We start from the raw sequence: 24,804 nt of genomic DNA, 5'->3' as shown, positions 1-24,804 counted from the left end.
TTTGTTTTTTTCTTGTAAATTTGTTTGAGTTCTTTGTAGATTCTGGAGATTAGCCCTTTGTCAGATGGGTAGATTGCAAACATTTTCTCCAATTCCGTAGGTTGCCTGTTCACTCTGATGACAGTTTATTTTGTAATACTGGCAGATTGTTATTGCTTACTTGCTTTTAATGATACTCAGGATTGTAGGATACAGAGGACCTAATGTAGAGGAACTTGCCAAATACTGGAATGGAACACTTTCCACTCTCACCCTTGCAGAAACAAACCTTCAGGGTTGTGAACAAATGTGTTGTAATTCACAAGTCTGTCCATTTTGCCTCCTACTGATATAAAATAACTGAGCATGGCTGTGATTTTTGCTCCAAAGTTTTCTTGGAGAATAAGAGAAGGTAATAGCAAAGAGGCTGCAGCCTGAAACCACTGATATGTCACACTTCTTCACACTCACCTGCTGTGGGAGAAAGAAGACGTGGTTTGATTGATTCTCAACAAAGCCTGCCAGCCTTCAAATGGCTTTTCTTAAGTGAAGACACAGATCACTCTGAGGTTGCTCCACTTCTTTCTGCCATTAATCCCAGAGCAGTAAACACCAATCCTGTGATTAAATCATTTTTTATGGGGTTTGGAGTTATTCATTCAAATCTCATTCACTCAAATTTGTTTCTGGCTAAGGAAAGCTGTTTCCTCTTTTGTCCATTTTTAGGTATTCCATGCAACAACAGAACTTTTAAGTGTGGCAATGATATTTGCTTTAGGAAACAAAATGCAAAATGTGATGGGACAGTGGATTGTCCAGATGGAAGTGATGAGGAAGGCTGCAGTGAGTAGAAATTCATTCCTTTGGATTCCTGTATTCCATCTTCAGTTTACCTGTTTTTTATATTTTCATTCCCTTCTTGGTTTATTTCACTTGATCGAGGTTGCCATAGCCAAAATAAGAATAGTAACTATTGACAAACTGAGTCTGAAATTGTTTCTCAGAAATAAAAACTCTGGAATGGATTCTGTCGTCTTGATAACGGCATTAATGAATTAAATTTTTATAATGAGAACTTTTACTTTCTAATAACTTTAATCAAAGCAGAAGATCTTAAATTAAAAAACCCTGTGAGAAAATAAATAGAAACTGGAATGCAGTGGATGACTTGTTAATAATGCCTTATGTTATGAACAATATCAAATGCTGTTTCTTTCTTTAGGTTTGACCCAATAACTAATCTCCCACATGCTCCTATTAGTCATGTGGCCACTAATTGGCCATGTGGCAACATGTAAATTATACATCTTTACCAATACTAGTTACATTGGCAAACAATTGCTCTGATAACTAGTTTTCCCAGTAGGTTTCCATTTGTTCAGGTCTTATAAATCTTTTCCCAAATACTTGCTGTCACATCAGCACAACTTCAAGGAAATTCTCAATTCATTTCCATTCCTCTTTACCTGACAATCTAAGACCATAGGCAGCTGTTTATGTCAGTTCAGCTGTTACAACAGGTCCCCCTCCTCCTGTCATCTGCATTGTGGTATAGAGACTGTGTCAGGGCATGCTTCAGGAAGGAGGGGGTGGTTTGTTCGTACTGGTTTTGGACAGACTCATATGTTCTCTGTCCTCTAGATAAGATTTCAAATTGCTACCTAGTGAGTCAGTTCCCAGACAGCGCTAAAACTGGCTTAATTTCTAGTTTTTCTTCCAAGTCTACCTTTAAATTACATGCCCTTTCTCTACTAAAGCCTGCAGCAGAAGTTCCTCCACCCTTCACCGCATCATCGGAGGCACAGACACCCTAGAGGGAGGTTGGCCGTGGCAGGTCAGCCTTCACTTTGTTGGATCTGCCTACTGTGGTGCCTCGGTCATCTCCAGGGAGTGGCTTCTTTCTGCAGCCCACTGTTTTCATGGAAATAGGTAGGATATCACAGTCTTTACTCTCAAGTGGCACTCTGTGGCCACAGACAACATACCTGCCCTCAAATTGTGGGAAGCAGATCCCCGTTGGGGACATTCAATCAATTCAATTGAGCTTTCGTTTTTTGGATCCCACTGTGTGACAAACATTTTTTTAAGGTATTATTGGTATAAAAAAAGAATACAAAGAAAACATCGAGAACGTATAGGCTTTTCCTAAGGCTGAGAAAATAAGATAGGGCTTTTAACTCAGAGGGAGCAAACTTAAGAGAACGTGCGGAGAATGTGGAGAAAAATGGGCACTGGAGAGTGACTGGAGAATGGAGATCCCCATTTAATATAGGAGGGGGATCCTGGAGAGCCCCATTAGGATTGGCTTTGGAAGGGCTTTGTCTTTACCAATGGGATTATTATGGGATAGATGCTCTTCCAGCTAAGGGTAAGAGGACATCTTAGAAAATAACCTCACTTAAAATGTAAACTTACTATTAGAATCTACTGAATCTTAGGTTAAAAAAAATCATTCACTTTTCATTCTTTTTTTTTTTTTTTTGAGTATTTCAATGAAGTTATACAGTTTGGATATTTGTTTCTCCTGGAAATTATAGGATTTGTATTAATTATTAAGATAGCTTCACAACTGTTTGATTATTAGTCTCTAATGCTGTGAAACTACTCCAAATAATGTGTTAACCCTAATATTTCTTTAGGTGTCCATTGCCACTCATGAGACATCAGCTAAGCAGATTGTGACCAAAATTTTGGGGCTTCCTTACTTTTTTCACTCCCACCTTTTACCCCACTGTTATGCTGATGGAGATGGAAGCTTCACATGGAGATTACAAGTCCTTCTGTGACTCGTGCAAGGTCGCGGAGGTCAAGATTGGGATTCTTGAAGGACTGATGGGAATGGCAGTTGGTGACCCTATGAATGGGCATTGTTGAGCAGTAACAGTGGTGATCATTAAGACTTTCGGTAGTTTGCCAGTAGGAATTTCGCTAAATTCCTGCTTATAACACTTTGATTTCTAATCTATCTTGGTATTCACATCATTTGAATTTGGTTGCAGGGTTCTCCATCAAATGCCATTGTCAGCATGAATAGGAAGAATGTGACAAATTAATTCTAGTTACCAACATTCTTGACCTGTGTGTGGTTCATGAAATACCAGTGGCAAGAAAATGTCCAGGCATTTGCTTAGGACATTGTTGAGTGAATTTTCTATAACTCGCCACTCCAAATACAGCTTACTTCATTTCTGACTTTATGAGGGAGACAAAGGAGGCTCACAGTTATGCTTTCTGCCATAGTCCCTGGACAGAGCCAGTGGCTATAATAAGGCCCTGGAAGTTAGGCCCTTCTTTTTCAGCCCTCAACTCTTTAGAGTGCTTGTTTGTAAACTATATGTGGTTCTTTAAGTTGCTAACTTCATGTTTCATTACTGTTCTATCAGGCTGTCAGATCCCACACCATGGACCGCACACCTTGGGATGTATGTTCAGGGGAATGCCAAGTTTGTCTCCCCGGTGAGAAGAATTGTGGTCCACGAGTACTATAACAGTCAGACTTTCGATTATGATATTGCTTTGCTACAGCTCAGTATTGCTTGGCCTGAGACCCTGAAACAGCTCATTCAGCCAATATGCATTCCTCCCGCTGGCCAGAGAGTTCGCAGTGGGGAGAAGTGCTGGGTAACTGGCTGGGGGCGAAGACACGAAGCAGGTATGAATGTGTATGAATGAATGGTCATGCCCTTCCACTGCAAAGGATGATAAGGTGTCTATGTAGTGCTTTAGGGTTCACAGAGAGGGTTCGTGTATATCATCTCCTTTGAACCTCCTGACAACTTTGGAAGGTTGGATTGGAGAAGGGTATTGTTATTCCTTTTTAATGATGCTATCCACCTGCTTTAACAGAAGCAGGGCTCACCTCATAAAGAGGGAGAGAACTGTGTATGAGCAAGGCAGGATTTTTTAACTAGATAGTCATGGGCCCTTTTCAAACTCTGAAGGGTATGCTACGTTATTCACTAGAGAAGGAGCAATTCCTCCCTTTTCATTCAAAGAAACGATTCATTTATAAAGGAGAGAAGGACACACATGCACATCCCACTATGTCAACTCATAGGCAACAGTCTGGAAGACTATGTGGTATGTCCTGCGCCTATGTAATTGGCTAAGGGATGAGAGTGAGGGCTGAACTTCAGACCGTCCTCAGTTTCCAGACCAAAAATTCAGGCCTGGAGGTTATACCAGCCTGGATTTGGTCCACCCAGAGGAGATACCTTTTTGCAATTCCTCTGACAGGAGAGGACATCTTTTAAATATGCATAAAGATCAGGCTGTATAGTAGGGAAGTCCCTACATCTACCCTGCCAAGGTTTTTCATGGTCCAGGATTCAAGGTGAGATTCTGAAGATATAGTGAGGGGAAGAATCCAATGCTTTGTGAATGTATCCCCAAACCCTAGTGCTAATATTTTCCCTTGGTCTTTCAGTCACCTCACATTCTTCTGTCGTCCTTTTCAAGGGTTTAGGACACATACAGCATCTGTAATTCCTGAACCTTGCCCTGCAGCCTCATTCTGACACTCTAAAGTGTGGGCAGTTTCTCAAAGGCAGCTTCTCACTGCTTTCATTTAGTTATTGAAGTAGTAATACCACCAGCTTGGCCCCACCAAGTCTCAGGGTCCCAAGGAGGGAAGGCAGCTGACTGTGTGAACACTTGTAACTTTGATAGGTTACTGTGCTCAGTGCTTTGATTACATTATCATATATCACAGGAGGAAAGCATCTGCCCAACCAACTTATCATAGGATGTTTTCTTTATAAGCCTGAGTATGTGTGTATGTGCTTATTTTTCTGAATCATCTTAGCCAGGTAGGTTCAAAAGGAAGTGAAAGGGCTATATGCAAACTCTTAGGTTTTTATGGTTCGTCAGAGACTCCATATATCAGTTATGCTGCTCCATTTAAAGAGCTCTCTTGAATAGTAGATATTAGTAATAACTGTTGCTGACTCAACATTCTACTGAAAACAGGAGGGAAATGGTGAGGAATATGGCACAGTTGTTCAAGTAATTGAGTCAGACCTTGGGTCTGAATCTTGTGTTACTTGCTAGCTGTGTGTCACTGGGCAAGCCCTTTAATCTCCTAACCCTCCACTTCTTCATCAGCAAAATGAGGATAATAGTAGAATGTACCTCAAAGAATTGCTGCTATGAGGGTAAAAGGAGATAATGTGTGTTAACTTTTCAAATGAAGCCCTGAATACATGTAGCCATTACCACTAACACCATTTCTACTTCCAATGTGTTTTGCAGATAATAAAGGCTCCCTTGTTCTGCAGCAAGCAGAGGTAGAGCTCATTGATCAAACCCTCTGTGTTTCCACCTACGGGATCATCAGTTCTCGGATGCTCTGTGCAGGCGTAATGTCAGGCAAGAGAGATGCCTGCAAAGTAAGTCACTGACCCTTTCCCTTGCCTAACATGTTGTGCTTTCCATAAATGCTTTCTCACTTAATCTACATAACACTGGGAAATAACCAGGGCAGGTATTTCCCTTAATTCACCTGAGCTGCTCAGATATTATTTATCATCCAATTGCCTAAGATCATGGAGATATATTGAAATAATTGATTCTATAGAACTCAGTTTTCTATAATGTGCTCCATGTATTTTCCTTCAATATTTAGAGGATGAGGTCAGCATTCATCATTCTGCCATAATTTTCTTATAACCAGTTTATTTCCTATTTCCTTAGCAGCTGTCATTTAATTACTAAAATTTGCAGGATTTTATATACTCATTCCTTTGAAGCATATGCTGGAGGAAAAAGGAGAGGAATGAAGAGGTGATAAAGAGTACTCATTTGTAGTTTGCTGGGTAGGCCCCTAGCAGTGGTAAAGTTGGAGGTCACCTTTGGGGTGACATTTCTCAGAGCCTGAGATTCCAATCTATGCAGTTACCTACATGATCGCCAAAGAGTAAACAGATGATTTAGGGCAAGCTTGTCCAACCCATGGCCCACAGGCCATATGCAGCCCAGGACAGCTTTGAATGCAGCCCAACACAAATTCATAAACTTTCTGAAAACATAAGATTTTTTTTTGCAATTTTTTTTAGCTCATTAGTTATCATTGGTGTTCGTATATTTTATGTGTGGCCCAAGACAATTCTTCTTCTTCCAATGTAGCTCAGGGAAACCAAAAGACTGGACACTCCTGATTTAGAGGGTGAGTAGGACAGTGGGAGCTGTTCTTTCATCTTTCCACAATCTTAGCGATGATGCCACAAAAACTCATCCTATAATAATGACTTCTGTCTTCTGAGCTCCTATTTTGTGGCAAGCACCATGCTAGGTTCTTTATATAAATTTATTATAATCATTCTTTTTCCTTATTTTATAGAAGAGGAAACTGGGCACAGAGAGGGTAAGTAAATTGCCCAAGGTCATACAGCTAGTAAGTGTAAATGTCTGAGCTGGGATTTGAACACTTGCCTCTCTAATGCTAAGGGTACTCTATTTTGGGTGCTTCCCATAGCTAGTCAGTTACACAGCCCTGTTCCACATAGCCACGGGTGTTTACTTAAACTTAGTAGAGTTGATGTGGTGACAATTAAAATAAAGACCCCCGTTTCCCTACTAGTTGGAATTTTGCTAATCAGGTATAAGATCATAATTTGGATACATGGGCAAATTTGTTGCCTCTGAGTAACCTGCAAGATTATCTACCCTCTAAAATAGGAAAATAAAACCTAGATATTATAATTTAAAGGATTAATACTGTGGAAATGATGTTTATACTTTGAATTGTTTAAGCCTTTGCTTAGAGGAATTGAGATATCAGAAAGGACTCTCAAGTGAGAGTGATTTGTTTGTGATAATTGTGGACCAGTAGTTGTTAGGGTTTTTTCACTGGACTTGGCTAACTAAACAGGATCTCTTCTTCTCCATGGGACTATGAGCTAATCACTGAAGTTGCATGGCCCAGAGATAGAAGTCAACCTTCCAAGATAACCATGCCTCATAAGGTTGTTGTGAGGATTAAATGTCTTTAAACAATTCTTACCACATAGCTAGCACTAAATAAATGTTAGCCCTTACCACTACTACTACTACTACTACTACTATTACCACCTCCACCACCACGATCACCACTAGTATTATTGAGGTTTATTATTTGTTTAGGGCTATGTGAGAGTCGTTTTCTCCAGTAAGAATCTTCTAATGTTATTCTTAGTCTAAAGAATCATGTTTTGTCTAATGAATGCAGCTGTTTGATTCTAGGAAGAACAATTATAAAATGATAGAAGTTTCATATTACTTTTTGACACTTCCCAAATTACACAGTGATTAGCCAAGAAAAAACATGTCATAACAGGACTCTTGAACGCAGTTCATTAGATACAATAGAGATGAAACTGATGATCAGGGGACCAATTTACTTTATACTTATTTTTTTGTGTGTAGGGAGATTCAGGTGGACCTTTATCTTGTCGAAGAAAAAGTGATGGAAAATGGATTTTGACTGGCATTGTTAGCTGGGGACATGGATGTGGACGACCAAACTTTCCTGGTGTTTACACAAGAGTGTCAAACTTTGTTCCCTGGATTCATAAATATGTCCCTTCTCTTTTGTAATTGTACCAGTTGTATTTTTACTGTGATTTATGTTAAAAAATAGTTTAAAATGATGCAATAATTGGCTGGGTGCGGTGGCTCACGCCTGTAATCCCAGCACTTTGGGAGACCAAGGCAGGCAGATCACGACGTCAGGAGAGCGAGACCATCCTGGCTAACATGGTGAAACCCTGTCTCTACTAAAAAAAAAAAGAAAAAAAAAATTAGCCAGGCATGGTGGCAGGTTCCTGTAGTCCCAGCTACTCAGGAGGCTGAGGCAGGAGAATGGCGTGAACCCAGGAGGTGGAGCTTGCAGTGAGCTGAGACTGGCCACTGCACTCCAACCTTGTTGACAGAATGAGACTCCATCTCAATAAATAAATAAATAAATAAATAAAATGATGCAATAATTATTAATAAAATCAGTCCCTTACATTTTTTTTCAACTGGAAATGTCAGATTGCATACATTTAATACTGATTGAAAGACAGATTAATATGTGTTCCATAAAAAGTTTTCCGAAGGGAATAACTAAATTCGTTCTTAAGTACAAAAGGTTATTGATTCAGAGATGGAAGAAACCTAAATTAATGTTATGAATCAAGCCTCTAAAATAAAATACAAAAATAAGGGAGATGTTCAGGGATCCTTATTTTATGTCCCTATTCATGTTCAGATATTTATAAAAATTAGAGCAAATTTCACTTATTAAAATAAGAAATTTCAGTAAAAACCATACCTGACCATCAGCATTTTCAAGAAACTAAATGCACAAAATATCTTCTTTGCAAATGCAAATAAAGTAAAACTCGGTTATTGACAGAATAAGTACCAATTTTGTTGCTTTATAAACCAATTTCATCTAACCATATCATAGTGGACCATCTTTGCCATGGCACATGGTAATGTTGTGTACAAAGAAACTAATCAACCAACCAACAAAACTGACAGCAACCATTACTAAATGGCAGAATAAAGCATCATGGTAATTGAATTGAAAGCATGTATATGAGATTCAAAGAAATTATTGTAATGTTGGTCAGCAAAAAAAAGGCAAAGAAATTTTTGGATGATTGTTGTGAAAGTGGAATTTTTCAGAAATATTATCATCTGACTTTTGGATATTTCCTAAAACCCCAGTGGATGAGACTTTCTTTTACTTTCAGACTCTTATAATGCCTTACATAGTTGTAAATCTATAGCACACTCTCAATGTATCTTAGTTCTTGATTTATTTTATCTGGATTTAGAGGGTTTCATACTTGATCTCCGAATATTTTTTCATCAACAGAAGCCAGAATTGATAGTACCACCAAATGAGTGAAAACAACAGAGAAAAGAGTGATATTATTTGTTTTCCCGTTATAAAGTCAAAGCAGTAATAACAATACTATTATCAGGTAGGGTCTATTAATAGAATAATGGACAGAACCTTAGGAAATGTTAATGTAACAGCAAAAGGAGAGAAAGTAAAAGGTGTCATCCCCCAGGCCAGATAACTTTTTCAGTTCATAGAACATACTTCTATTTGTTAAAAGACTGTTTCCTCAGATTAAGGATAAAGCATCTTAATAATACCTCTATGAATGGGCCTCAAAGGTTTCAGTAAACTGGTTATACGATAGTGCAATTCAGAGGGCCAAGTCTACCACTAATTCAAAAGGGAGGACTTGGCTACTGAATCCACTGGACAGAAAAGTGAATTAGGCTGATAGTTCTTATAATCTACATTTATTTTGTCTGGATGGCTGTGACCTATATACAAGGTGAGTTGTACTTTTTACTTTATGGTCTATTTCTAGGGCATAGAATTGCTCTTCACAAAATACATGAAAACCTTTGCCTAAGTCTGTGATCTCAGTTACGGGATGGAGGAGGGCTGGCATGATCTGTGAGATCCATCAGAGGGAGTTTTTGAAAGCACATGTATGCACTACCACTATAGGCCCTCACTGGTATGAAAGTGAGTACACTATGTTCCTTAGCAGTGCTGAGGTAGGGAAAAGGTTGAAAATCAAACCTAACTTACTCGGATATTGCATGTTAAGATGCCTTTAGAACCTGAATGAAGTGTGAATATCCACTTCGTTCTTGCAAAGGTGTGAAGTAAGGCAAGCCCCAAGAATGGTTTTGTTAGCAGAGCAAAATGGCCTTCATAAACCAAGACAGCAGCATTTCACGTGCCATGTTATTGGGGAGAATTTGTAGGGACTCATGCCCTCTTTCACAGTGCCTTGAAAACAGCACAGTGAAGCACCACAAGCAACCATTTCTCAGTTGTGTTCTACTTGATTAGCTTGAGTGACTGACCCGGTTGCTGATGTTCGGAGTAGTACTACTTGCCATCTGACAACACACAGGAACAAACTGTTGCGTATTCCAGAGTCACTGACCTATTTGAAGGGAATGAGATGCTTTGGTGTGTTGGTGATATCACTCTGATGATGTCACTTTGTTTTTTTGGTTTATATGATAATCATTTAGGAAATTATTTGCTTCTAAAGAGGATTTAAAAAGAAGAGCAAGTACTATTACAGAAAAGCAACATCAAAAATCTTATATTGGTCAGCAAATATGTTTTAATTTTTTAATGTTATTTAAATTGGACTCTTTAAACAACCTAAAGCAATTGAGTCAATAATAATTTTAAATTATATTGAAGAAATCTATTTTTGAAATAATAGTGCATTTAAAAAGCTACCCTCATGTAAATAAATTCTGAAGGAATTACAAAAACAAATCTAGGTAGAGTTTGGTTCCTCATTCACAAATGCTTGACTTTCATCAGAATCATTTAATCTAAACTTGGTTGTACCTCTAGGGGGAAACACCTCTTCCTAACTTATTCTGAATCCTTAGTGTGGAGTGAAACTGGCAGGATGAAGAAAGTCTTCAGGTAGGGTTGGAACTCTCATCTGCATTCTAGGTCAGCTGTCTGGAGATTAAGAAATTTGCAGATAACCAGAACAGGAACAGGTTGCAAATAAGAATTTAAGTAGTTCAGGTACTATGGAAAGTGTCAGCAAGTGTGAGTGATCAGGAATATAGGACAGGACAGGAAGAAAAATCAATATCAAAAGAAAACTTTGAATCAAGGGTTAGTGCTAGGTGCTAAGGGTTGGGGGAGGGTGGGTATTAGCTACAAAGACACGGGTAACGTAATGGAGCATTTACTGAGATCCTTTCATTTTTCAGGCACAGGAATAAATGCTTTACCTTAATCTTCCTGCCTCTGCTAGGTAGGAATTATTTTATAAGAAAACAGACAGACATTAAACGACTTGCCCGAGAACACACAGATAGTGAGAGTCTAAATTTGATCCCACTTCTGTCTGCCTTCAGAATTTATATTCCTTCCACTGTAACATAGGACAAGGGTTAGGCATATGGAATTACAGAAATGCATTCAAATCTAATTACAGAATGCATAAACCTTGCTTAACAGTACTCAAAAGGCATTAGAAGACGTGGTTTACGGTGTGCATGAGACAGGAACAGTTGCTTTTTGATTCTCTGGGGGAGTGAAGGAGGCTTTAGGTATCTGTGCCTGGAGAAACCAGGCTTGGAGATATCTACTATCCATCTGATGTGAGAAAAAAAATCTCACATTTAGGCTGAACTCCTGCAATCAAATGAGGGAACTATGAGAAAAGTTTTCTGGACCCTGGGTAAGGATGGGGGTGGGGAGATTCAGAAGTTTGAGAGGTCTCAGTGCTTCCAGTCAGGTCTGCATGTTTTTGTGACTACAGATCCTATCAAGATCTCCCTGCAAATTCCCACACCCTTCAATGGCTCTAGTTCTTCATCAGTCTCCAGTCCCTTTTAGGCCTAGGGGTGTTAACAGTGTTAACAGCTTCGTGCTATTGCTAGTCCCTGGGTACCTCACCATTCCTTGTTGATTCCCTTAACCCTTGCTCCTTGGTTAAAATTCCTGTTCAAAAATCCCAGCTGAGAATGCAGCCTGATTCTTGCAGGATCTGCCTGTTGGAGCAGAAGTCAGTGCAGGTTAGCAGATGAGTCACTGCAGACTCCCCTTAGCAGGCGGATTGATCCAAAGTTCAGGGGATCTGGTAGCAGGCAACAGACAACTGGAGACAGGATATCTAGGCTATGTCTCAACATCAGGCACTGAATATGCCAGACTTTTGGACTCAAGTCAACATATTTGGAGTGCAGCTGATTTATATGCTTCTTGTTAATGATCTGGTCTTAATATGTGTGTGTGTGTGTGTGTGTGTGTGTGTGTGTGTGTTGCGTGGAGGGTGAAAATAAGGAGCAAGACTATTCGGAACAGAAGCTTGAGAGGTGAGGCCCTTGGCCCAATCCACGCTGTGCTTAACAAACATAATTCCATGCTAACTAAACCGGAAGTTCTGAACTATAGATAGGGTGTCAAGGAGATTGTGTGTGCGCAGGAATTTTGTGTGTGTGTGTGTAAGGCCCCTCCCCTCAAAGATAAATAATAATGGTCAACATTTATGAGTGCTTGCTGTGTCAATCACTGTTCTGAGTGCCTTGCTTACAGCAACCCTTGTAATCCTGGTAAAAACTATATTAGGAGGGTACAAATATTACACCACCTTTCCAGGCGAGGACATTGGCACAGAGAGATGAAGCCCGAGGTCTCACAGTGAGGAACGCCCTGGGTGGAGAATAACCCAGGTATACTGGTTTTAGAGTCCACTGTCCCCAGCACCACACAATACTGTCTCTGTGCCTGACTCTGGACTTGACGAGGAAGTGTGTTGGTGTATATTATTCACCTTCATATACTCAGAACCTAGCACCATGCTGGCACGAGGCATGGTTATTTCTTGATTGAATGAATGCACTTTTGCTAGACCGCGAGGACTGTGGCAAACCCCAACAACCAACAGTTCGTGGGCTTAGATCGCAAACTTTCCTCCGTTGGACCGTGCGGCCCGGCCCATCCTTTCCTTACCACAGCCCGACACCCAGGCAGCCCCTAAACGCAGATGGTCCGCATCTGCAGGCAGCGCCCTGAACAAACCAGAAAAACAGCCCTCGGCTCTGGAGCCCACTGCGAGCACGGCTTTAGGTGCTCTACCCCGCTCCGGGGAGTGGCCGCCACTCACCGCTCGCCCCTCCTGTCGGCTCCGGTGGCTCCCGCCGCCCGAAGTCCGCGGCGCCCCGCCCAGTGGGTGGAGTGTGAGGCGGCGAGGTCGCTCGACACTGCTTGCGCTGTGGCCTCCCTCGGAGCGGCTCAGACCTTCTCCGCCCGCCCATGGACCTGGCCCAACCCTCACCACCCGTAGACGAGCTGGAGCTCTCGGTGCTCGTGCGGCAGCCAAACGAGCACACGCCTCTCAATGGTGCCGTCAAGGTCTTCCCTTCTTTGGACGAGGAGGCCCCCCCGGCCGAGGTAAGGTCCCCTTGGCGCTGGCCCTAACCTGCCAGCGGCGGGACAGTAGTAGGACCCGGGCCTGGCACCCGCGAGTTTCGGGTTTCCAGCCAGGCGGGGCGTCGCCGGCGCGGAGCGAGGGTGGGGCGCGCTCGAGTGCTCTGAATGGAGCCGAGTAACCGCGACACCTTTCGGCCAGAGCAGTCCCCTCCCTAGCCCCTGGGGTCGTCCAACCCCTCCGACCCCCGAGGCGCTTTAGGAATCCTAGGGGTGAGGTGTGGCCGCTCCTGTCTTCAGATACTCCGGAGATAGAGGTAGTTTTTTAAAGTTATCTAACTTTTAATTCAGTTTTTCTTTTTTCCAGTAGGGAGAATGAGAATGACAGATGGAGTATCCTCCTTCTCTGAGAATCTCTTAAGCCTTCCCCTTACCTTCTCTGCCTTGCCGCGTCTCTCCCTTGCCTCCACCCACCTCGCCGGAGCTCCCAGCCCTCTTCCATGCCTACCATCCGCCAAGCACTTTCTGCCTTCTCCCAGCCTGGCCATTCGATTCTGCAGGAAGAGAGATAGGGGAGAGCACAGAGGAGAGAAAGCGGTCCGAAGGAGAAGGGCTAGGGCTGGCGTGGGGATGGTGCGGGCGGGTCGGGGGGGCAGGTGGAGGTGAACTTGCCCTGCTCAATTGAAAGAAAATAAGTTCAAAGTTCTTGTCTCGAAGGATGAGACTTCGCCCACCTTGCTTTTACCTCCTCTCAATCCCTGGCAATTTTTAGGCCAAGCTCTTTTCTGCTTCAACCCTAGCAATGATGGAAACATTATTCGCTCTCATCAAAGACTTGTAAAACATCAGAGCTTTGACTTCCCAGCCATCCACCTTCTGATTAACTCTTAAGATTGGCTTGAGGTTTTCTGGGTACACAGAACTCCCCATATTGAGCCCCGACCTCATCTTTCTAGGCCTCACTCCTCCACCCCCAACTTTTTGGCTGCCCAGCTGTTGATTTTAGGGATAAGCAGGAAATTCAAAAGTTGAAAGCATTGCTTTTGCTCTACATTGATTCCTGGAATTATTGCAAAGTCTGCTTTTATAGGTACTCTGGAGAGTAATTTGGAAACTTATTTCTGAATAAAATGTGAATGCCACAGAAGAATGAAGGTTGAAAAAAGATAGTCTGGTCACCAGTGCAAGTGGCCACAACTGTGAACTTGCTGTATGGGTCCTCCAGGACGGTGTCTGGGAATGGGAGTTGGAAATACTTGCCTCAGGTTAGACAGACCCGGACACCCTAAACACTCCCTAGCTTGGGACTGAATCCAGAGATCTGGTGACAGTTTCACCACTAAACAATGTGTCCCAGGGGCAAGGCTGTCCCGTAGTGGTAATGTGTGCCTACTTGGACTTCTGTGAGGCCCGGGAATGCCTTGTTGAAAACAGGTGATGGGTAGAACACGCCAAATCCATGCAGGGTTATCAGTATTCTGTAATTGTTTAGCACCTACCCTGTAGCAATGGTTGTTTCGTGTTCCCATGACGTCCTTGTTGGTAAGGTATGTACAGATACCCTAGACTTCTTTGTAAGTTAACTTTGTAGGTCACCCAATAGGAGAGCTGTCCTCAGTAACAGGATGGAGTGAAGGTGAAGGGCTACAGGAGCACTTGGAGTGTGTTCAAGGAATGCTTGGACTTTGTTAAAGGGAAATCTTTAACAAAGAAAAAAAAAGCATCACCTAATGTGATAATCATTCTTTTTTTTTTCTATAAAATAAGGTGAAGTGTATTTCAGTTAGAAAAGTCAATAAATATAGGCTTATTAAGAAGATTCAGACAAGATTCAGACACTTAAGAATTTTGTGTGTTGGTCTCTTTGAACTGTATATTAAGATTTCTAATTTTGCAATGTAGCTGAAGTTCATGTATTTTCATTCACCCTGTTTAGTGACTGTCTTGTGACAAATACTTTTGATGCATAAATGCATTTAATTATCACAGCTAACTTAAGAGGAAGGCATCAGTATTCTGGTTTGTCAGATTAAAGATGCTGAGTGAAGAAATTGAGGGAGGCTCAGAGGAGTTACCAAAATGCTCACATTCCCTCAGTGGTGCCTCTGAAGCTTGAACGTATGTTTTTTAGATCTCAAGACTATGCTATTTCTGTTGATTTATTCTATCTATCTATCTATCTATCTATCTATCTATCTATCTATCTATCATCTATCAGCATTTAATTTAAATATATGTCATATATAATTTATACTCATTTATTTACAGTTGCCCACATTATTAATTATTACTAATTTCTGTAAGTTAGGTAATTTATAATTAGGTAATTTAAGTGAGCTAGGAGTTGAGTGTCAGATCTGGAATGATGGAGTTGCAGGTGGATGGGTGAGGAATCGGGAACAGTTCTGGAATGATTGGGAAGAAGACATCTCTCTTCTTCCTTGGAAGAGCTGTGATGGGAGAGTGAACAAAAGCAGTAGAAAGAACTTCTTTCCCTTTCTTGATGTGTGCTTGGCACTTGAGACAAAGGAATAGAAGCCGCTGAACTCTACTTTGCCTGCTGTCACTGTAAACATGGCAGTATGGTTGGATCAAAAGTGAAAAAGAAATTATGGGTAATAGAGTGAGGCTGGTTTTCTTTTATGGTTCATTACAGGGGCTCTGGCTCCGTTTTCAAATAGAAATCCCAGAGGCATTTTAAGAGATGGCAACATCATTTGAAGAATAACAAACCAGTAAATTGATAGTTTTGAGGCAAGTAAGATTTATTTCAGGCCGGACGCATTGGCTCATGCCTGTAATCCCAGCACTTTGGGAGGCCAAGGTGGGCGGATCATCTGAAGTTGGGAGTTCGAGACCAGCCTGACCAACATGGAGAAACCCTGTCTCTACTAAAAAATATACAAAATTAGCCAGGCGTGGTGGCGCATGCCTGTAATCCTAGCTACTCAGGAAGGCTGAGGCAGGAGACTTGCTTGAACCTAGAAGGCGGAGGTTGTGGTGAGCCAAGATCACGCCACCGTACTCCAGCCTGGGCAACAAGAGTGAAACACCGTCTCAAAAAAAAAAAAAAAAGATTTATTTCAATGGGCTAGCTAAAAATTAGCTCCATTGCCATGTGTTGTTCAGTTTAGGACAAGAATCAACTGGATCTTTTGTGCTTGGATCAAACAAGTGGATTAAATCCCACAATGAATATTATAAAGAGTTTCCTACCTGTAAGAAAATTTTCCCTGATCTATATAATATCTACTTCTGATCGAGTCAAAAAGAAGAAAAGCTTTTTGGATCTAAGAGATAGGTATCCTGCCACTGTTGCAGGATCCTGTGTCATGTATTTAGACCTTTATCTAAAGACGGATGTGAATATATCGGAAAGCCCCGAAAATTCTTGAGCCATAGAATACGATCACAGAATATAAGATGCAGTTTGCAAATGTAAATTATTAAGCCATGTAAAACAATAATAGAATGTAAGATGCAACTGCAAGTATCTCCGAAAGGCACCTTAGAGAAGAATGTACCTGTGGCCTCTCCTCATGACCTAGAATTTGGGCAAGAGAGATGAAGCCAGTGAAGAAGGCAGTGTGTCTTCATGATCCAGTTTAGAGGCAAGATTCAGATGGCACAAGTAGCACAAACCTATTGTATCAGAGGCTGTTCACCCTCAGGGCACATTGGAGTCTTCTGGGGGTACCTCTAAAAGATACTAATTCCTCAGCTGATTCTAATGTGCAGACTGCTGAGAAGCACTGTACGAGCTATTGTTTGGCTGGGAGTGTCTGACAGTTCCGTGTGCTTTTTTTTTTTTTTTTTTTTTCCATTTGAGACAGAGTCTCACTCCTGCCGCCCAGGCTACAGTGCAGTGGCACGCTCATAGCTCACTGCAGTCTTGACCTCTTGGGCTCAAGCGATCCTCCCACCTCAGACTCCTCAGTATCTGGGACCACAGGTGTAAACCGTCATGCCTATTTTTTTACTTTTATTTTTTGTCATGACAGACCATTTTATAATGACATAAAGTCTGTGAATATTAATCATGTAAGGGATAGCACTCAGCGGTCCTGCTCTTCGAGCTGAGGACAGGTCGGTGAGGGCACTAGGCTGCAGGAAGATGCATTGCCTATAGATGACGGCTGTATGATTTTGAGCTGATTTCCTCCAGGAAGTCATAGAGTAATTAGTGTTTTTTTTCAATCCACCAGAGTCCTAATTTAAGATCTCTAAGGGACAGCATAAGTAAAGGCGTGAGAGGCCAAGGAGATGCACTGACATCTCTTTGAAACTAGAGATTTCATTTTGTGCTAATCTTTATGGGTTCCAGCTGCCTTTTGTGTGAGGGCTGAAAGTAGCACCAGGCCTTCAGCCTCAGGAGCTCTGTAAATGGGGAGATGTTTCTGTGCCCTGAGAAATTAAAGATTCCTTGTACTGGGATGTCTTTTTCCCATGTGGCTTTCCCTGGCTTTGAAGCAGTTATGCAGGTTTTGAGTGGGGATGAGAGGTGACCCTATCCCTGGGATTCCAGAAATGCACTTAACTCAAGAGGGATTTCCTCTGGCACGATATCCCCAGGGCCTTTAAGTGCTCCCCTCGCACCCACAGGCTGGGCCTCAGAGTCAGTGTAAAGTGCGCTTGGGAAATCCAACATTTGTCCCCTCATTTAGATTTTCTCAGGGTCCGTTCTTAAAATTTCTGGAGGCCCCTACAACTAAACAGCACACAATTGTTAAATGTATATTACTTGTAGAAGGCTCAGGTATGGAATATAAGAACAGGGGAGTGTAAGAGCACCCCTCCTCTGTGTGGTTTCAGTTTACCTAGCAAGATAAGACCAGTCTCTGTTTGTTTTTGAACCTGAAACCAGACAGGGCAGTCAGCGGCAGCAGCAGATGGGCTATGTGGACAGCTCAGGTATTGGAAGCTGTCACTGAGGGCAGGTGGGGAGGGAGGCTTCCACTAAAGGGGAGATTTGACCTAGCTCCCTAAGGGTGGGAGGGCTCAGACCAGAGGCCTGCCATGGCCTCCTCCCACCTCCCTTACAATCTGGTCCACTAGGCGCAGGTGGGGCCTAGGTATGTGTCAGCACTTTGGGAGGCCGAGGCAGGTGGATCACGAGGTCAGGAGATCGAGACCATCCTGGCTAACATGGTGAAACCCTGTCTCTACTAAATATACAAAAAATTAGCTGGGCGTGGTGGGAGGCGCCTGTAGTCCCAGCTACTCGGGAGGCTGAGACAGGAGAATGGCATGAACCCGGGAGATGGAGCTTTCAGTGAGCCGAGATCACGCCACTGCACTCCAGCCTGGGCCACAGAGCGAGACCCCGTCTCAAAAAAAAAAAAAAAGAATGGGAGAGAAAGCAGGCCAGGTGGCCAGGTGTCAGTCAGGAGCGAGTCTCCTTGAGTGCCAGCTGCTGCTTTGTGGGATGGCCAACGCTGAGGAACAACGGAGGCGCGGTTGCACGCTTCAGCTGAGCTCCCAATAATTGTTTAGCAGATGCTTTGTGTCCATTATCTCTAGTTTTTGCAACAGTCCTGTGAGCTACATTTAGTATTTATATATTTTAAAGTTGAGGACTTTGGGGCCTATGAGTTTCAGTAGCTTGCTTAAAACCAGCTTGCCTTTAAGTGGTATACCTTGGTTTGGAATCCAAGTGTGTTAGATACAGAAACATTTTTTTCCCATTGTATTCTGTTGTTTCCCATGGTCTTCATGTAGGAATTACCTAATGGTGGAGTGGGAAGTAGGAGAAGAGTCGTGAGACCACATAGGGTAAGGTGGGGGCCCCTCCATGACACCCTCGTAAATCAGACCTCCACACAGTGATGTGGACAAAAGGGAAAGTTGGAGAGCTTTGTGCAGACACACAGCAGGGATTGGTTCTGGCTCATCTCTCTGAATTGCGTCTTTGAAATGGGATAGTGCACACTCTTTGAAATGGGCTAGTGCACACCCTGAAGGGCTGTTAGGGTTAAGTGAAATGACGCTGGTGCTCAATAAACCATAGCAGTTGTACTTGTTTTCATTGGCCCCTCCTCTGTCCCACTCCAGCCTTCTCACTCCAGCTTTGCAGCTTATTTCCTGTTGTCTCTTCCATCTGTCCTTTCATTGCCCTTCCCAACCCTTTTTTACATAGAACCTAGGCCACGGCTTTTTCTTGGTGTTTCCACTCTAAACTACACATCATTTTCCCTTAATTTTCAACTCGGCTCTGGTGTTTCAAAACCTTCAAGTTACCAGTGCACACCCAATTAAATCCAATCTATTCTGGGACAGCCATCAACACCCTCTGAGTGTGCTCCCAGCCTTTCACTCTCTCTCGTCTTAACTTTCATTATTTGCCTCTGAAACCCACATTCCAATCGGCAGACTAGTCTGCTGGCCGGTTGCATTACAAATCCACACTGTGGATGCTCTTTCCTGGGTTTGGAAAGCCTTCAAAAATCCATCTTTCAAAATCCCGCCTATCCTCCCCACCTCAGAGCCCCCAGAGGATTTTCCTGCTGACTTCTTGGCGAGGTTCTGTTCTGCCTCTGATCTATCTTTTTGTAAACTTGATTCAGTAGAGTGTTGCCCTGAGATCAGGGTCTTCCTGCCTTCATTTCTGTGTCACTGGCTCATCCTAGGTATTCAGAAATGCCTGTTGCAACAAAATGACTGCCTCGCAATCTCCCTCTGCCTTTCTAGGCTAACAAGGAAAGCCACTGGAGCTCCTGTAATAAGAATGTGGTTGGAAGGTGCAAACTGTGGATGATCATCACCTCCGTTTTCCTAGGTCTTATTGTAGTGATCATCATAGGCATGTGTCTTTCTGGAGGTAAGAGGATTTAGATGTGAATAAGTTGACACATTTTAAGAACTTACTTAAGGCTCGTGACTTACACTGAAATGGAAGATGTACTCATAGCCACTTCATTATTTATAATGTGAGTTTAAGACTGGCTTGGAATATATTGTATGGGTGGGAGATATCCCTGATTCTTGTGGTTTTTTTTTTTCTCTGTTGTTGCTGTATTTTGTTGTTTTATAAGCTCCAGAAGAAGTAGAGAAACTAGTGTTTTACTTTAAACTCTGCTCATTGGATCTTGAAGAGATTTCTTAATATTTTAACTTACTAATCACTGATTTATATTTTATTATATCCTGATATCTGTTAATGTGAATTCTTTTTATTTTCATTTGTTTGCTAAAAATAATTATACTTCATCTGGTGTGTCTGATATATTACTATGATGATAAAATAATAAATAATGCGTTTAAAAGAGTTTTCTAAAACTCTTATTGTCTTACTGTATTTATTTATTTATTTTTTGAGAGAAAGTCTCACTCTGTCGCCCAGGCTAGGGTGCAGTGACATGACCTTGGCTTGCTGCAACCTCTGCCTCCCAAGTTCAAGGAATTCTTGTGCCTCAGTCTCTGAAATAGCTGGAATTACAGGCATGCGCCACCACACCCAACCAATTTTTGTATTTTTAGTAAATACGGGCTTTCGCCATGTTGTCCAGGTTGGTCTTGAACTTCTGACCTCAAGTGATCTGCCGGCCTTGGCCTCCCAAATTGCTGGGATTAGAGGCATGAGCTACCATGCCTGGTCCAATTTTAACTTATTTTAGAAATGACTGTTTATTTTATTAGTGTTGTATGTGTGTATAAAACAAAAAACATAGAACGCTAACTATATATGACTACATCTATTCCATATATTATTTCATTTTGTTGCTTATTTTGATTGAAAAATGATACATGTTCAGTTACCCATAAAACCCATTCATAATATTAATATTTGGTAGTATTTTCTTCTAGTCTTTTGTTTACTTGCATTTCTAAAATAATTTGAGATTAGATTTCTTTGTAGTCTTGTGGACTACCTTTAGGATTTTGATATTATGTTTAGATCATTTTGCCAAGTCATTAAAAATTCTTTGTGAACATTATTATTTTTATCATTTGCATGATATAGTCTTCCACATCATTTAAAGCCCTTTAGGTAGTTACTAATTTTTAAATGATTATTATATTTGTTAAAGTTTTTACAGTGCATAAATATAGCATCCTCCAGTGGACAATAATTTCAGTTTCAAAATGGGAAAGAAGAAAATTGTTTTTATTTATATGTGGGGTGATGGTAGAGAGGGGCGCATCTGAGGCTGGGATACTCCCAAGCATGATCCAGCCTTCATGTGGGCATTGAGTCCAGCTCCCTGTTGCAAACCCAGTCATAGAATGAGAGCGAGAAGGGGTAACTCCCCAGTCTCTCCAGAGGGAGTTCTCAGGAATTTTCTTCAGAAACTACGTTTTCCATTTACCCCTTGTTTCCCCTTCTCCCAACCCCTTTATTTCCTGTCTTAGAGTTTTGTAGTTCCTGAAGGAATAGGAAAACTCTGATGACATCAGTCAACCTCCAGCACATGAGTTTCCTGGCCAGACACCATGTCTACTTCTTTACTTAGGGCATTGTTCAGGTGTGGTAGATGACTCTTTGAGGCTATAAACTGGTGGTAAGGTACGAAAAAGCTAATAAAGTGTGCTGTACCTCCTCCGTCATGCTGAGGACAATGGTTTTGGTGTGAGCATTGCCATACTTGCTATTCATATCAATTCCAACATATGGGTATTGAAAATGAGGTTTAGTAGCACGATCTTGTCCTGACATAACTAGTTGGTGCTATCCTGGGAGTTGATACTTGGATCCTGCATCTGGGGCCTATCATAAAGGATGATTCAAGAGATCTAGATGGTTTAATATTCAGGAATCTAAAGCACGAGACCCAGGATCTGTCTTCCATTCTCAAAAAGTCATCTTACCTCTTCACCTCACAAAGAGCAGTCTGCAAGAGGAAGGTATTTCACTACCTTCTACAGTTTTTCTGGAGATGTAAAAGGTTATGGGATAATATTCAGGGAAGAATTTTTTTAACACTTGTAGTGCAAACTTTATTTTTAATTTAATTGTAAATTTGTGTTCTAACATGTCAATGCTGTAAGAGAGATTTTTTCAAACTACTTTTTAAATCAAGGAAATATTTTTATTTTATTTGGCATCTCAGCTCTTAGCTATTTGAGCCTGTGGGGAGAGTCATGTTAGACATGGGGGTGGGGGAGATGCAGTAGGTAAAAATGGGTGGGGCAGGGGCTCCCTTCTGTGACAGTCCCAGCCTCACCTTGAGCAGCTCTGTAGGCATTTTTTGGGGATGATCTGCAATAATCAGCCACTTCCTAATTGCCAAGCCTATTAATATGAATCAGATATTTGTAGAACTTTCAAGTACTGCGTGGGAAACGTTGTCTGGGGACAAAAACACTGTTGGGAGACTCAAGGGCTGTGCCTGTGGCTGTCTGGATTTACTGGGTGACTAAGGTTCCTCAGGAACTACATTTGCCATTCGTTGCCTGCTTACCCTTCTCTAGACCCCTTAATCTCCTGCCTCAAGGCTCTATAGTCTTCAGACTGAAGCTTGGAGGCAGAAGGGTTAACTGTTGTTCTTCAGTAGGCAGGACTTTGCAAAACTACCCAGAAAGGCTGGGGAAGCTGAGAGGCTAAAGAAAAGCTGACAAATTCAGTTACTCAGAAAGAAACATGTAACAGGGTTTTAGGAACAGAAGCCATGCCTGGGGCAGCAGCGAGAGGAGATGGTGCATTCCTGCACCATTACCCCAAAGGCCCAGGGCTTAAATACCATAGAAAAAGGGTATGCCTGCTTCAGAAGGTATGTGTTTTACAATTGCATAAGGGCAGGATTTATGGCATGTAGATAATGTCAAGGTTGTTTTGACCGGAGGGTGAGATTTATGGTAAGTATACATGGAACAGTCGATGAAATAGAAATCTTAGAGGCATTTCCAGAGCTAGAAGTTAACACAGTGAAATCAGAAGTTAACACAGTGAAATAATAACTAAGATGGAATTTCTTTAGCCTTCAAAACTATGCAGCTGGGGTGGACATAAAATGGGACAGTGAAAGCATCTCAGAACAGAAAGTTGGGGAGGGGACAATGGGGTACCTAGGGCAGGGTATCCAGTGGGGAGTTGTATTTTGTCACTCAAATTAAGAATTGTCAGCATGTGGTGATAATAAAAGCAGACCAACTTGTAGTAGGTTTTACTATTGCTGCTTATTTTCTACAGACTGTGTAGCCTTTATTGCCTGTACATGGGGTGGGCTTGTCTGCTACTCTGCCCTTGTATGCGGTTGAAGAATGACAAATTCAGGATCATGGCTTAGCTTAAGGCACTGAGTAGGGGCTTTGTATGCACTAGGGAAAAGAGGCTACCCTTCCTCCAGACTCACAATCGACATGGAAATGTTTTTAATGTCCATTTTTATGGGTGGAACCCAGCAAATTCTGTTATTTGAGACTCTTTAGGGAAAAGGTATTAACGGATTCTTTCCTTCTCCATAAGGAATTATAAATTTCCTGATTTGAAAGGTGCAGAAACAAAGCCTTCATCTTTTTCTCAAAGTCATTTTCTTTCTGGATAATTTGGAGAACCAGTTGAGTGTTCTCAAGGGTTCTCCTTTCTTCACTAATTCACACTAGTCATGGAGAGGTGAGACCCTGGATAACACTTTACTAATGAAGTTTTGGTTGGGGCAAAATATTTTAAATATTTCAAAAACATAACTGTGACAAGTTGGTGGACGCTTAGAAACATGATTTAAATTGATAACATCCTGGAGACCCTCATGTGATATCCCCCAACATTATACCCCAGATTCTTGCCGGACCCTAATCTCTTAATTTACACACCTTTTATGAGTAGGAATGCTGTGGTACTGAGATATAAGCAACGACTTCCTAAGTGACATTGTGTTGAGTGGATTTGTTTGCCTTTCAGTTGTGAATAAGAGCTACATTTTATGACGTCACGTGGTTCTGGCAGACTGACAATTTTCACAGGGTAATGCTCCCTGGTGTAGGGTGACTCACTGGAAGATCCTAGGCAGATGGCATTAACAAGCTATAAGCTGCCAAGGTCCTTTGGGGCAGGAACGTGAGAGCAGCGCTAGACCCAGTACCTTGAAATTTCTTTCAATGTTCACCTGTTTATCTTTTCTTCAAATTGCTGATGTTTCTCTACTTTACCAAGTTGCACACCCTTACATGTGGTCTCCATATAATATCTTTCAGCTTCCTCCAACCCAGAGATCTTCAGATATCTCCTCCTTTCTCTAAGCATCCTCAGGTTCTTCTTAATTTATGCCTTGTGTTCCTTTATTGGAATGCTAATCATGTGGAAGTTATTTATATGCCACTGCTCAAGGTCATCACCAAAGTCCCGTTGCAAAAATTTAAAAAGTTGCAACCTCAGGTATAAATGGGTTAACTCTTCAAATGCACAAGCATCCTCTCGCCTTCAAAGCAGTCTTCCATCAGGATTCTTGCTACTTCATTCAGATATGTGTTTTTTTCTCTCTCTTTTTTCACTTCCAGAAAGAAAGGTCTGCATTTGAATCTTACAGACTTCCAAACCTCTTGTATCTATTGGTTCCCAATTTTTCTTCCCAAGATTACTAGCAATTGTCTGATCGTGGAAGCCAACATTTCTCTGTCTCTTGCCTTATTGTCAGCTTTTAGCTCTGTCAACTTCATTATACTCTTCTGGGTCTATAGAACTCCTGGACTGCAGGTTGATTTTGCTATTTTCACTCTTGGCCTCTGCATTGTGGGTTCATGAGGCTTCTCTTCAGCTTTCTGACTTTTCATATTCTTCATTCTTTTCCTTGGCAAGCTCATTCACTCCCAGGACAGCAGCCATGCCTCCAAGAAGGTGACTCCTAGATCTACATCTGTACAATTTTCGTGAGTTTTAGAGGTACTCTTGGCTAGAGATCTTTATCTAAAAATAACTGTCATTATCTCAATTATTATACATGTGAAACTACCGCTTGTTTGTATGCTATTTTAGTCTGCCT

General features: G+C 41.7%; 2 protein-coding genes across 3 annotated transcripts in view; both read left to right on the top strand.

Annotated features, from left to right (window-relative positions):
- Positions 1–7,732, top strand: part of TMPRSS7 (transmembrane protease, serine 7) — a 49,683-nt gene extending 41,951 nt beyond the window's left edge. For both annotated transcript variants that reach the window (XM_011969721.1, XM_011969720.1), the window contains exons 12-16: positions 706–822; positions 1,737–1,908; positions 3,363–3,631; positions 5,230–5,366; positions 7,381–7,732. In XM_011969721.1, the coding sequence (XP_011825111.1) occupies positions 706–822; positions 1,737–1,908; positions 3,363–3,631; positions 5,230–5,366; positions 7,381–7,551 (866 nt within the window). In that variant the 3' untranslated portion in view covers positions 7,552–7,732. The remainder of the gene's footprint in view (positions 1–705; positions 823–1,736; positions 1,909–3,362; positions 3,632–5,229; positions 5,367–7,380) is intronic.
- Positions 7,733–12,688: 4,956 nt separating this feature from the next.
- The window catches only part of LOC105531737 (chromosome unknown open reading frame, human C3orf52), a 32,718-nt gene continuing 20,602 nt past the window's right edge, over positions 12,689–24,804 (top strand). The window contains exons 1-2 of the mRNA XM_011969716.1: positions 12,689–12,913; positions 19,577–19,706. Of these exons, the coding sequence (XP_011825106.1) occupies positions 12,776–12,913; positions 19,577–19,706 (268 nt within the window). The 5' untranslated portion in view covers positions 12,689–12,775. The remainder of the gene's footprint in view (positions 12,914–19,576; positions 19,707–24,804) is intronic.

Source organism: Mandrillus leucophaeus, unplaced genomic scaffold, assembly GCF_000951045.1.
Source record: "Mandrillus leucophaeus isolate KB7577 unplaced genomic scaffold, Mleu.le_1.0 Scaffold900, whole genome shotgun sequence".
Classification (NCBI taxonomy): Eukaryota; Metazoa; Chordata; class Mammalia; order Primates; family Cercopithecidae; genus Mandrillus; species Mandrillus leucophaeus.
Note: the sequence above shows the minus strand (reverse complement) of the source record. Positions and strands in the feature narration are given on the sequence as shown.